Raw genomic sequence first — 14,255 nt, 5'->3', positions numbered from 1 at the left:
GCCACTTTGTGTGGTGGCTGTTTTCTCGGTGATGAGTCATGACTCATGACATTGCTGAGACTTTTGTTTAATGAAGATAAACTTAGGCTATGTGAGCCATGTTCTGTCATCAGTGGGTATAGGGCCGGCCGCGTCTGCATGTAGTGTCTGTCTGTCTGTCTATCTATCTCAAACCTTTTCATGTCAAGGACCCCTACATTGATATGTATTTGGCTGAGGACCCCCATCTGAAAATGTATTTTAGATATTTTTCCATATTCGTTCAAAATAGCAGATTCACAAGTGTAGGCTATTTTTAATTCGCCAACATATAAATGGATCGTAGTTAAAATTGTTAAAATACGCTGTGGGCACTGGCGGCGTGTTCCCTCCTCCGCGTCATCAGTGCCCATACCCGAGGCGGGGGTTGGCGTTGGCGATAGGGCCTTTCTGTGTGGAGTTTGCATGTTCTCCCCGTGTCCCCTAGGGTAGGTACCCTCACAAAAACATGCAGTAATCCTGGTCTCTAAAACTACCTCCCACTGGCCAGCCGGGGCGCCTGATGGAGGGGAAAGGAACTGGTCGGAATAACGTGTCCCTTCCACGCGTCTGGCCAGGGAAATTCACCTCTGTCAGGTGAAAAGAAGCAGCTTGGACTCCTCATGCATAGAAGGAGGCATGAGGTCAGTCCGCTGCCCCCCCAGGTTGGCAGAGGAAGTGTAGCGCCCAGGATTACATTAGATAATTGGCACTGGGTGAAAAGAAAACTGGGTTACAAAATCGTGGGATAAAATTTTAAATTAACAACAAACAAAAAAGATTGTTGTAATGCTATATTATCTACTTTTGCTGGGTACCCCTATTGTCTGAACATTTCATGTTTCCAAATCAATTTGAAAATCATGTTTGGATGTATAAATGCAAATGATTTAATCGTAACTGTCGACTCGGACAGCATTTCCTGTCGTATCGATATGGTACATATCTGTACCATATCTCTGGAGAGGTCCTTCCTCTACAGGAGACAGGTGACTAGTCTATTTGATGCTACACTCATGTGTGTTTGTTGTATAATGTAATCATAGGCTGACATGACATCATCATATGGTAGGTGTTCATTGGCTGTATGGATGCAGGATGTAAACATACACACAGCCTCCTGACTCTCTGCTGACATGTCTGTCTTGGCCTGACATGTCACCCTGCATGCCTGCAACATCCCACAGCCAGAGCCAATGGCTGTGGCCGAGTCAGGGTGTGTGTGTGTGTGTGTGTGTGTGTGTGTGTGTGTGTGTGTGTGTGTGTGTGTGTGTGTGTGTGTGTGTGTGTGTGTGTGTGTGTGTGTGTGTGTGTGTGTGTGTGTGTGTGTGTGTGTGTGTGTGTGTGTGTGTGTGTGTGTGTGTGTGTGTGTGTGTGTGTGTGTGTGTGTGTGTGTGTACGAACTACAGTGACCCGACAAGTCTCGCACCACTTTCTAAGCTGACCAACAGGCTAACGCTGTTGTTGGTTTGTGTGTAATCTGACATCCTGAGAAGTACATGAGGTGAGGGGAGATTTGGCCAATCTCAGTCCTACATGGTAAAGCCCGTGGATTGAAAATATCCGATCTATATAAGCTCGCGACGCAGATGCAACTCGCCTGTGAGCTTATGGGTCGGCTATTTTCTTTTTTTTTTAAGATTTGTTTTTGGCTTCTCTGCCTTTATTGATAGTATCAAGTGAAAAGAGACAGGAAAGAGGGAGTCAGAGAAGGGGAGAGACATGCAGCAAAGGTCATCATGAACGGGACTTGAACACGCGACGCACTGTCAGGCCAAAGCCTATGTGGCATGCGCCTGGACTACTTGGCCAGCGGGTGTATTTTCGGTCAGCAAGGCATTCATTCGACCAAGCATGAATTAGGCATTACAGCGTTTCTGATGGCCTCGAGAGCTCATAAAGGGTGAAGTTTGCGAGAAAGACCAAGCGTTTGGAACGCGCAGGGCTGGAGGAGGACGATTCATCCTCATGTCTGAGAAGTGTACTGTTGTACAGTGATGAGATAATCATCACATGTTTTCCCTCTTTGGAATGTGAGCTCTCTGAACTCGACATTAACTGTAGAGATGATCGTGATCCAATTATGAATTGGTTGATCAAGGGCTTAGTGTACAATCTGCAGTCACTAAGCCCCTGATCAACCGAATCATAATTGGATCACAGAACTCAACTTCTCTGTAGTCCATGACACGACTATCTCTGTTCCATCTAACCGTCTCTCTGGAGTCGGTGTTTCTGCATTTAACACTTTCATTTCGCTTTCCTTTTCCAGAAGACCAAAGACCAAAAAGGCCATCTGTCTGTTTGCAGTAAGGTGTGTTATGCCTTCGGCGGAGCTCCCTACCAGATCACTGGCAGCGCTCTGGGCTTCTTCCTCCAGATATACCTACTGGATGTGGCCCAGGTGAGACACAGTAGCATGTAATGTGGTCAAAGACCACGATTAGAATATCATCTGGAATAGTGTGCCACCACCCACTGCGGTACGTTATCCTTATGCCTGATTAAGGTTACGGTCACACATTAAAAAAGAATAAAGTTGTCTCCAAAGATTTAAATGTACTGGTTTCCACCATTTTGAAGTGTCCGAGGCACACTGGCAATTCATCAGATAGTGAGGCTCTAAACATCACATCCAAATGCTGGAAACAAATAATTGTTCAATGATGGAGCATCACCAGACTTGTTCTTTTTGGATTCTGACCTCTGCCTGGAACTTTAGTGAGTGGGTGTGCGACTGTTTTGTTTATTACGGTCACACATTCACCACTGAAAGTCGCACCCCGTTCCCTTCACTTCTGTTTCTACATGAGCAGGGGGTGGTGGTGCTTCCAGTTGCAGTGCATTGCTGCATCACATGGTGTATCATGGAGTTCAACATGGTTGAGGGTTGCATTCACTTCTCTCTTTTCCAATTACTTTGAATTCAAACACATTTTTAGTTTTTGACCATCCAGCACAAATAAAGGCCAACTATGTGTTATGTTACATTGTGTTGTCAAATGTGTGTAGGCCCTATATGTGTTGCATGCAAGGCCGCTGGGTTGCAAGACAAATTTCAGTGCAAACTGACAAAGTACTATATCATATCATATATCATCAAGGAGACATGAGTGCAACCCTCTTTTTGAGGGGCTATGCCCAGCTTTGTGTGTTTGTGTGAATTTAGCGATGATTTGATTGGCTGAGCACGGAATTGAGATTTTGAGCAAAGTACGTATTGAGGATAAAAAGTGAGGGCAAAAGTGACGCAAATTGTGATTGGCCAGAATGAGATGATATATAATGATGTACAGTCTGATGATAAGAGTGCCCCTCACTTAAAGGAGAATTCCATACTAGAAGGCTTTCTTACTTTATTTGTAGTTGTTACGTCCCCACCAAAGAGGCCTGTGTTATTTTGTGCAAAAGCGCATTATTGGCTATTTCCCCTACCATAAGCCCTCAATGAATTGCATTGAATTGGGATATGGGGTGTTTTTGTGCTAATTCGCTTATTTCCATCAATCAAAAATAATTTTTCTTGTATATATCCTCTCTTCATAATGTAAATACTATCCCAATCGGCACACTTTACTACTTATTTCAATGGAAATAATCGAATTAGCACAAAAACCCAACCCCCAATCCACTTTTGCACAAAATAACACCTGGACCTCTTTGGTGGGGACGTAACAACTACAAATAAAGGTAAGAAAGCCTTCTAGCATGGAATTCTCCTTTAAGTTCACACGGGTGTGTTTAGCACTAGAATACAACCACTGCAGGAATAGAAATCCTTCAAAGCAAGAAACAATACTGAAGTAGGCCTATATCTCTGTGAGCTTAACACTGAGTTTTGCTACAATGCATCAATCTTTTCCCAGAAGGTTCGGTTTAGGTTCAATGACAATAGTCTAGTCTCTGAAGGGGGGTCTCCTGCACCCCCCGGAAATATACTTCTAATCAGTGTTTTCTTATTGGAAAAAATGTGCTGAAAATGATGAGCTATGATAAAAAGTTGTCAAAATGTCCCACCTACCTCAAAATTCACCTTTTTGTATATGGCTCTGGCGAAATTATGTAAATGCAAATAATAATTCACCAAAATTCCATAAATAGACATGGTAGTCTGAAATTTGTCATGGACTATCCTGACACATAAGGGTAAGTAGCAGAATAGCATTTTGGGGCTTGCTACCATTGTATTTATAAATATGACCTATATAATCCCCAGAAACACAGAAAAATATACTGTCCGCTTGACAAATGACAACAAAGATGGTAATTTTCCAGCTCTTCTTTGTGAGTATCACTGCCCCACTTGTATATAGAAAACTTCCCATATCCATAAGCTTTAATTTAAGCCCAAGATGACCTTTCTATCTTGAAAATTACTCTTTCTATAGCCAAAAGTCTGCACTATACCTCAAATCGGAGAAAATATGAAATTCAGTCAGTAGCTAGAATCCAACAATAGGTTTCTATGTGCAAATAAGATGTCTAGACAGAGTTTTTAAGCAAGCTTTATAACATATAGCATAACATCACACACAAAACAACATCCTCTGTAATGAACTAAATACACACATTACAGTATCCTGCCCTGTACACAGGGAAATTTGTAAGCAACATTGTACAAACAGTGTCCACCATGTACACTAACTTGCACCATGCATAACAAAATGCACAGTCACATTAATCAGTCATCATAGAACTCGTCAGAGTCAACATTTTCCTCAAATTCCTCAATCTCGTTGTCTTCTTGTCCATGATCTCCAGTGTCAAGGAGATCAACCAGTGAGGTTGGTAGGACTGGACCGCAGGACCACACTGGTGTCAATTCCCCTTCGGTTTTCAACCATCCCTGCCCTTCATCATAGGGGTTTGGTTTTTCCACAATAGCTTCATCAGCTCGCTTGTATAAAGCAACACGGTGGTTCACACGTTGGATGTGTGGCTTCAGAGCAGAGTAGCATGGAGGAAGGCGAGCCAGGTCAACTTTAGATTTAGAACTGAGTTTGTCATCCGCCCCCACCATTTTCTGCAGCAACTTGGCACGGGTGACATCCACTGAAGACTCGTGACTCTGTCCATACAGCAGACACGTGAATTGCTCCAACTGCCTCATCACCTCAGGCTTGACATTCCAGTCGTCACCAAGCTGACGAAATGCCTCGTGAAACCTGGGATTATTTTCCAGCTTTTTCAAGGGCCCCACCTTCCCCTTCCCTTTGAATGCACTGGTGCAGTCTTCTCCACTGAACACATAGAATCCCAGAAGAGTGGCACAGTAGTCTTCTCCCAGGGATTCCGCAAGCTCAGTGAGGTTGAGAAGTTGGCGATGCTTCCCTGATCCTGTGTCTAGGTACACCGTCAACTTGATGGCATGAGCATGGTACAGAAGAATAGCAAAAATGTCTGTGTCTGGTGTTCTGACCACAGCACTCTCGTATCCTAGTGCAGCAGCATAATGAAGGTACAGCACCACCCTTGTGTCAGTTTCTTCCTGGTTGCTGTAAATTTCAGGGCGCTCACACACCTCAACCTGAAACACAGGGCCATTGCATTTTGATTACTTCACCACCAATTCTAGATCTAGACAAAAAATCTCAATAAGAAGAATATAGGCTTCCTATTTACCTTTCCATTTGATGAGGCCAGTTGATGGGCTTTCCCCTCCACGATCAGCACTGCCATCTCTGTTCTCTCCAGCCTTGAAGCTGCCTGTTGGTCACTCCATACACGTAGCAGGAGCTGGCAAAACTGCTTTTTGTTGTCGTCATTGGCAAGAAACGTCTTGAAGTCATATGGCTTCCTAGTTGCTGGTCCAGCCAAAATGATTCTATCTGAGCTGCCCCGCCTCAACCTTTCTTGGGATTTGATTGATTCTGGATGGTAACTGTCAGTTGAGAACAAAAAGTGCTTCTTGGCCACCATTTGATCAAGTATCTGCAGACATATTTCACCACAGGTTGGGGGAAGGTTGGTAAGAACATGAAGCAGTGCCATGCCATCCTGGATGAAGAGAGCATCCTTGGGGTAGGTCAGATTTCCAGGGGTTGAATCTTCCAGAAGGTAGTGCAAGAAGGAGGCTTTATTGGTCTTGGAGAAAAAACCATCCTGTGTCCCTAGGCTGGGGGGTACAGGCACCAGGCAGTATTTCATCAGTTCTTCCAAGACCAATGGCTCATCTTGACTCTGAGACTTAACGAGGAGCTGGAATGCAATGTTGCTTTGCTCCTGATACTGAATAACCTGGAATGATACAACGTGGTGTTATGTTGATGTGGTGTTTAACATTCAAAATATAATGTAAAAAATAAAGATTACCACTTAATTACCACTTAAAATGCAACATTACCTTCCCCTGTGAGGATGTAAGGGTGACCTTCTTATGGCAAGCCTCCATGGTCTTGAGCTTCTTCCTCTTTATCGGATCGAAGAAGCTTCCTGGTTCGCCACTCTGAAGGCGCTTGATGAAGTCAGCTTTAGCAGCCTTACCCACAGCTTCTGCTTGTGAAATGTCCATCTCGACATTCACAGGGACAGGAGCACCGGAGGCTAGGGAGTAGAGCCTGTCCTTATCCGTGATGGTGAAAGGATTGGTGAAGTTCTTGATAGCTGTCAGGGTTCGCTGAACTGCCTCTTCACCTTTTTTGACCTCAGCCTTCTCCAACTCACGATGTCTCCCCGCCCTTGGGCAGTCTGGATCATCGATGAGGTCGACCATCTCCAGAGTCTTTTCATAAAACTGTGCCCGTGCTGAGGTCGTACGACACCATCTTTGGTATCCCCCAAACTGGTTGTACAGTCCAGCAAAGCCACCTGAAAATGATACAGTTTGCACTTAATACAGCTATACTATACAGCTTTGTTCTCCATCCTCAAATGTGCTTACTATGTTAATGGTTTTACCTGGTGATTTTGCAAAGCGCATGAACGTTTCTTCCATGGTCTTATCAACTGCACTGAGTGCTCCCGGTATCATTGAGCGGGCTACCGCAATGGCACCTTTAGTGAGCAGGTCTTTGGCCAGGGCAGTTTCCAACTCTAAGCCAAACAGGTAGCTCTCAGAGTGCCCAAGTCGATGTAATATCTTCGTGAGTTGCTTGCTTCGGAACAAGTGCCTGACAGTCTCACAGAGTAGAATGTGTTTTGGTAACTTCCATTTTCCCTCTGACACTGCACGGCACAGGTCTTGCCCAATGGAGTATACCAGACGATTCACCTTTTCATCAGTCTCCATGTTTTCCTTGCCAGTCATAACCGTGCGTAGGAACCGAACAAGGGCTGGGGGCAAGAGATTTTCAGATGTAAGCTCCATGTCATCGGCTGTTGGAGGCCACGGTAGGTCTTTGGAGTCGCTGAAAGCCTGTAGAATACTCTGACGAAGTTGGAGAGCAACATTTTGGTGCTCGTCTGTGCTTCCTAGAGTGTAAGCTTGTGCAAGAGCACTAGAAACTGTGAGATGTGAACTGTACACAAGCCACAATGAAATTACATCAGCTTTATGATGTTCTACCTTCGTGAAGTTGATATGCTCCTTGATGGGGTCTTTCTGTAGGCGTTTCATTAGCTTTTCAGAACGATAATTTGAGTTCTCGTGCCCATTCAGTTTCAATTGTTCGACATAGACCAAGCGTAAGGAAGCTAGCTGTAGGACTTCATTTTGCTGGATGATATGAGTTTGAATGTGTTCCAATACCGAGATGAATGCTTTTTCATGGGCAGCTGACATACAATCCTGTTCAGTACCCTTGGCTCCTTTGGCTCTTTGAATCCTGCGTTCATAGTTAGTGAATGCTGTGTGGAAAGATTTAAAGCATGAATGGTGATGTTTGGCCTCACAAGCAAAGAGATCTTTGCCTTTCACCTGTCTATGAAGTCGAACTAGACCCATTTTCTCTGCCCTTGATTCAATTTTCTCCCATGCATTTGTTTTGTTCCTATAAGATGAGAACAATTCAGGTCTCTCTGTTTTCCGATGACTGACTTTGATCGCAACTTTGTTACAAAAAATGCACTCTGGTGGGAAGATGGGACCAGACGACGATCGGCGAGGCGATCGATACCCCCCTGAGGTTGATGGTTCTGGTTCGGCATCATGTCTTAGGAGATTAAGGTTGGCAGTAAAGCGCAGATAACAGTTGCGGTGATATCCAACACTTTCCAGGTCATCAGGCAGAGTTGAAGGGATCTGGTCACAGACTGACTGCATGCGGTATGGAGACTCATGTGATTGTTGGAGACGTTGGTCCCGGATCTTATGAAGTCGCTGTAGTTTTTCTTCAGCAGTTCCTTTGATTTTTGTGAGGGGTGTAAAATTACCATGATCTGATAAGGATGACACATGAAGGATGCATATAACCGGAGGTGCTGCGGGTGCAGATTTTCTTTTGGGCATGTTTGCTTAATGTGTATCTCTGTGTTGGAGAATTGAATGACAAAAACTGTTAATATTATTCAATAGCTGATATATGTTCTGAGTGCAATCATATTTTACAGTAATTATTTTAAGTAATTTGTTGTATTTTAACAGACTTATAGTCTATGAAACATAATTCAAATAAGAAACATTCCATAGTGTGGAGTCAGTTCAAATTCAATGATTAATTAATTAATTTATTCCAAATGTAGAGCCGAGTTTGCTTCTTACCTTGGTTGTTTGGAGGATAGTGTTGAAGGTGTGTGTAGTGAAGTCAGCTTTATAGTTTATGCATTGATTAGCCCAATGCACAACAGCCTTGCAGTCACAGTTAACTCTGTGGTCAATAAGTTTGACCCAGTTTCAAGGCTAATTTAAACAGTCACACCTGGCCCGAGTCAAATTAATAAATATGTTAAAAGTAGATTTATTTTTGTTATGGTGGCACTAACTTGCACACCAGATGCAAATGTGATATATCCAAATTATGTTGGATATTTTCATATCAAACATAAAAGAAAATATATATTTATTTTGAACACAATTTAAAAGCATTTTTTTCCCCCTGCTGAAGTATTCACTTTTTATATTTCAAACCTAAGGTATGCAGTACATTGCAGTACATTGTTAAATTCTAGGCTTGTGGAAAACTGACTTGAATATACAATTTTCTCCGATTTGAGGTATAGTGCAAACTTTTGGCTACAGAAAGAGTAATTTTCAAGATAGAAAGGTCATCTTGGGCTTAAATGAAAGCTTATGGATATGGGAAGTTTTCTATATACAAGTGGGGCAGTGATACTCACAGAAAGTGCTGTAAAATTACCATCTTTGTTGTTGTTTGTCAAGCGGACAGTATATTTTTCTGTGTTTCTGGGGATTATATAGGTCATATTTATAAATACAATGGTAGCAAGCCCCAAAATGCTATTCTGCTACTTACCCTTATGTGTCAGGATAGTCCATGACAAATTTCAGACTAGCATGTCCATTTATGGAATTTTGGTGAATTAATATTTGCATTTACATAATTTCGCCAGAGCTTTATACAAAAAAGTGGATTTTGAGGTAGGTGGGACATTTTGACAACTTTTTATCATGGCTCATCATTTTCAGCACATTTTTTCCAATAAGAAAACCCTGATTAGAAGTATATTTCCGGGGGGTGCAGGAGACCCCCCTCCAGAGACTGTACTACAAAGCCTGGTATCATTTTAACAGTCCATGGCAGTCAAGCGCATTAACCAAGACTCCCACTGTTCTGCTTTGTCACTCAATTAGTGCAGTAACAAGATCCACTCTATGACTGCCAGTGTGCTGTACAACTCTAAATGCAGCCCATTCAGACAGAACGATCACATCATTACAGCCAAGCTAACTGGTACTTCGTTCATAAATAATTGACGTTACAAGAACACACACATAAATCCTCTGGGGGATTTCACAACTGTTATCATGTTAAGCCTTCGGTGGCATATGAGTTGATTATTTTTTATATGGTTTATTTAATCAGGGATGATATGGTTTATTTAATCAGGGACGACGATGATATGGTTTATTTAATCATGGATGACAGTGAACAAATGCAGTAAGCTCAAGTGGAAGAAAATATTAGAAAATTAGAAATATAGAAGATTTCCACCAGCAGTCCCGGACAAGCAGATATAAATAAAACTAGAAGCTTGACCGTCTGCCACGGGGGAAAAAAGGGGAAAAAAGTGTAAGGTATAAACCTGTGGCCTGTAGAATCACGTTACCATAGGTGCGCGTCGCTGTTTGATGATGTTGCGTAGTAGTGCCTGAGTAATGTGTTTTATTATTAACTGGACAATAGCGAAGACAATGAGGGCGGCATAATAAGCCTAGATCACAGACAGAGAAGTGGTGAAGAGTCTGTGGCAAATTGGGAGGCAGGTGGAGTGCTGGTCAGCCCGTGATGTGCTGACACACACAGCAACGTTGCCTCTCTGATTCTGGTAGTTGGATAATAAAGACATAGATTTACAATACAAGCTCAAATTGCATGAAGTCATCTCTAAACACAATCCTCTACCATACTCCTCACAGCTGGATCCATTCTACGCCTCCATCATTCTGTTCGTGGGCAGGGCCTGGGACGCAGTGACAGATCCAACCGTGGGTTTCCTGGTGAGCAGGAGCAAATGGACGCGTTTTGGCCGCATGATGCCCTGGTACGTGCCGGAGTCACATAGCAACATGTGTGTTTTAGTCTAGCATGGAGACGTCAAGTGGAGAGGAAATGGGGAAAAAAAGAGGAAACGTGATTAACAAATAAACTATCGAAGCCGGCAGGATGATGAGAGAAGTAGAATCAGCAAGGCGAGAGATGCTTCCATGAGATGGAGAACTGGTTCTGTAACCATGACAACAATATGGAAGTGGAAATAAATTAAAAAGAACATTGACTGCAGTGACACGGTATGTGTGGCTTGCACAGGTTTATACCTGTCAACCTGTGATCAGCCCCATGTGGAACCTGTCCATCTGCTGTATAGCTCCCAGATAAGGTCCCACAGCATCTAGTGCCGTTTCTTTTTAGTCGGTCGGCTGACAAAAGTTTCTTGACCGCTAAAATTTAAAACATCTGAGAGCAGCCCAGACGGTTAGCTCAACAATCCGGGCACCCAGGCTGCTGAGCCAGCCTGATGGCATGCTGCAGGTTCGACTCCCGATCCCGACGGCCTTTGCCACATGTCTTCCCCCCCATTTCCTGTCAATCTACTTTCAACCTATCAATAAAGGCAGATTTATATATATATATATATATATATATATATATATATATATATATATATATAAAAAAACATCTGAGAGGGGGGCAACCTTTGCTTTTTGGATACGACATGCGGAAAAAGGTAAGAATCTACAATATTAGCCAATATTCGCCGGTGTCGACATCACCTTCCCTACGCAGTGGTGGAACCTCATCTCAGAGCTATACAGTAGATGGAGCAGTTCTGAACTTCCGATTGGAGCTAGCCTGTGATGTGACAGAGTTGAGTTGAGTTGCGTGCAGGTGCATACACATGTGTATACACATGCAATGCTTGTGTCTACAGTCTTGCATAAGCAATGTAATACATGCAACCTGACTTGCATGCACATAATGTGCCTGTAGCCTATTCTTTATGCCACACAGTAGCACAGTGATTCTATTTTCCACACACAACTAAGAGCAGTTCAAGTGTTCTCCATCACAGGTGCAGACTGGAGATGAGGTCCGGAACAATCAAGCTTGTTAGGTTCAGTAGATCTCATTAGTAGTGGAATACCCAGGTGGTTTTCCTTCTGTTGGAAGTTGGAAGTGTGAAACGGTGGTAAGCTGGCGGTTCTTTTTTGAAGCTCATGGCTAAGCAGGCATATGAGAGACTGGTGAGTCTGCCAATGTGTGCCAGACTGCCAGAAGGATGGAGGGCGAGGAGGTGAGGTACAGAACAAAGCACAACATTATGATTGACCACTTACTTGTACTTGGTAAAACGGACCTCAGTTGCAACTCAAAACAATGAAACAAATAGTAATTGCGCAAAGTTAATTTAATTAAGATTTTACACTGCCAGGGTTAATGGAACCATTTGTTTACATTCGTACACTTGTACACAATAAATCAGTTAGTATTTTCAATTAGTCCGCTGTATGCAAGTAAGTTGCAAGACAAAACATTTCAGGAATTGTGTTTTGTGTTGAAATAGCATATTAATGTCTGTAAATTACTCAGTGAAGGAGATAAGCGATTAGGCCTTTCTAGTCTACGGTAATTCTTCAATTTTATTCTGAGAAAATACTAAATATTTTAGTACTACATTTATTTTCACATGTAATTCTGTATACATATTGAAGGGCACTGCTGACTCCCTGCTGACATTATCACAGTGGGTTGCCCAACGTTTATTCACCCCAAAACAATATAGAGGCCATTGTTCCATAATATACTGAAGCTCACACTGTTGGAGGGGGACAACAGAATAATTACCAGAAGGATTGGAAGCGACCCTCCTTGTATTTGGCTGTGTTTCAGGTTGCATGAGCCAGAGAGAGATTGCTTTCATCCCCTCTGCAGGCAGATATAGAAATATCTTAACAGGCGTTTTCACAGAGGAAATTCTATAGTCATATAGCAAGTCACTGAGAGGTAGAATACCATCCTGGCTGCCATGTGCTGCATATGTCTGTTGGGGGGGTGGGGAAAGCACCGGCTTCTCCTTACACGATTGGTCCAACCCACAACACACCATCAGTTTAGGCCAATGGGAGCGTGGGATTCAGGTCCGTGTGCGCTCTATGCTGTGAGGGGATGAAATTGGGGGGGAGGGGGGGTTAGAGGATTGGAGAGAGGTTACAACGGGTCAAGAAGGGGCCTGATGCTTGGCTGCATGTCAATGAAGCCATTGTTAGAATATGGTTGTGTGGACCGTGGACGGTAGCTTGTGAGCGGAAATAACGACCGTCTCTTGTAACAAATCCTGTGCATGAATGAGGAGATAAACTCGGATAAGGATCTGTTTACAATAACAGATTTGTCTAAACTTTGTCTAAATTGTTGAAATTGACATTTCAGTTGATTGAAAAAGTAATCTAGATGTATAATGGGATAATGCTATTAAATACATCCCTCCCCGTTCTATTTCGCCTCAAGGTCATTGCCAGTGACTTGCTCACCTCTGCATGCTTACGTGCATCTGTGATCTTTTCTACAATCGGCCAATCGCATCAGTGTGTCTGACCTCACATCTCCAGCTAAATGAACCCATTAGTTCTCATTAAACTGATTGGGTCAGCCAATAGACTAGAGCGTATGAGGTGAGGTGAGGTGAGGTGTGTGTGTGTGTGTGTGTGTGTGTGTGTGTGTGTTATACAGGGGAGGGAGAGGAGTGTATGACTAGTGTGTCATGTTCTATAAACAAATGTGTGTGTATTATGATACTGCACGAGCTTCCAGCCACTTCCACAATAAAACTAACAGTGTTAAAGGTGGCGTAAGTGTCAGTGATATTGTTTTTGTTAAAATAAGCATTGAATATCACTATATTCTGACAGCAATAGCCATGGGCCCCGTATCTCTAGCTCTTTTGGAAAGAGAAAATACATTTCCGGGTCGGGAACTCAGGATACAGAACCAGTTTGGGATGGAACACTGTAAAGCTGATAAATTATGTTTGCTGATGAGGCTGATAAATTCTATTTATTCTATTCTACTATACATAACTGAACAAACACACTAGCAATGATTGATATCAATATAGAGCTTCAACCTTTTAACAAACAAATTATTATTATTATTTATTTTTTTGCGGCTTACGCCTTTTATTGATTTTTGAAGGGACAGACAGTAGGCTGACAGGAAACGGGAGAGAGATGGGGGGATGACATGCAGTAAAGGCCGTGTCGGGTTCGGGAGTCGAACCCGCGGCACACTGCGACTGGATTACCAGTCCGGTGCCCAGACCGTTACGCCACGGCCTGGGCCACAAACAAATTATTTTAATCTTAATTGTGGTTGGTATGGGCTGACGCCTGAGATAAAATAAATGACATACTGTATACAAACCACAGGCGTGACATTCTTGACTCCGTATTTTCGGTGCAGGAATGAATCGTGCTTACGTATATTGTACATCAGTATGTGAAAGAAAATCTGACGTGATATGACCTTGTGTTGTACCCGTGGATGCTGGCACAGACATGTTCTGTTGAGGAATAGCAGCAGCAGGTGTACTCATCATCACCCCAATGCAGCTTGAGTTGCGTCGCTGACCTAGTGGTCGGTGAACTGCACTAACTGTACCACACATGGAACCACTTGGTTCCA

General features: G+C 43.0%; 1 protein-coding gene across 1 annotated transcript in view; it reads left to right on the top strand.

Moving 5' to 3' along the window:
- The window catches only part of LOC310878181 (sodium-dependent lysophosphatidylcholine symporter 1-B-like), a 28,348-nt gene that overhangs the window by 831 nt on the left and 13,262 nt on the right, over nt 1-14,255 (top strand). The window contains exons 2-3 of the mRNA XM_083792335.1: nt 2,291-2,422; nt 10,493-10,617. Of these exons, the coding sequence (XP_083648461.1) occupies nt 2,291-2,422; nt 10,493-10,617 (257 nt within the window). The remainder of the gene's footprint in view (nt 1-2,290; nt 2,423-10,492; nt 10,618-14,255) is intronic.

The sequence above is a fragment of the Protomyctophum parallelum genome (assembly GCF_964188405.1).
Source record: "Protomyctophum parallelum genome assembly, chromosome: 20".
Classification (NCBI taxonomy): domain Eukaryota; kingdom Metazoa; phylum Chordata; class Actinopteri; order Myctophiformes; family Myctophidae; genus Protomyctophum; species Protomyctophum parallelum.
The sequence above is the reverse complement of the archived record's forward strand: the minus strand, read 5'-3'. Positions and strand labels throughout refer to the sequence as shown.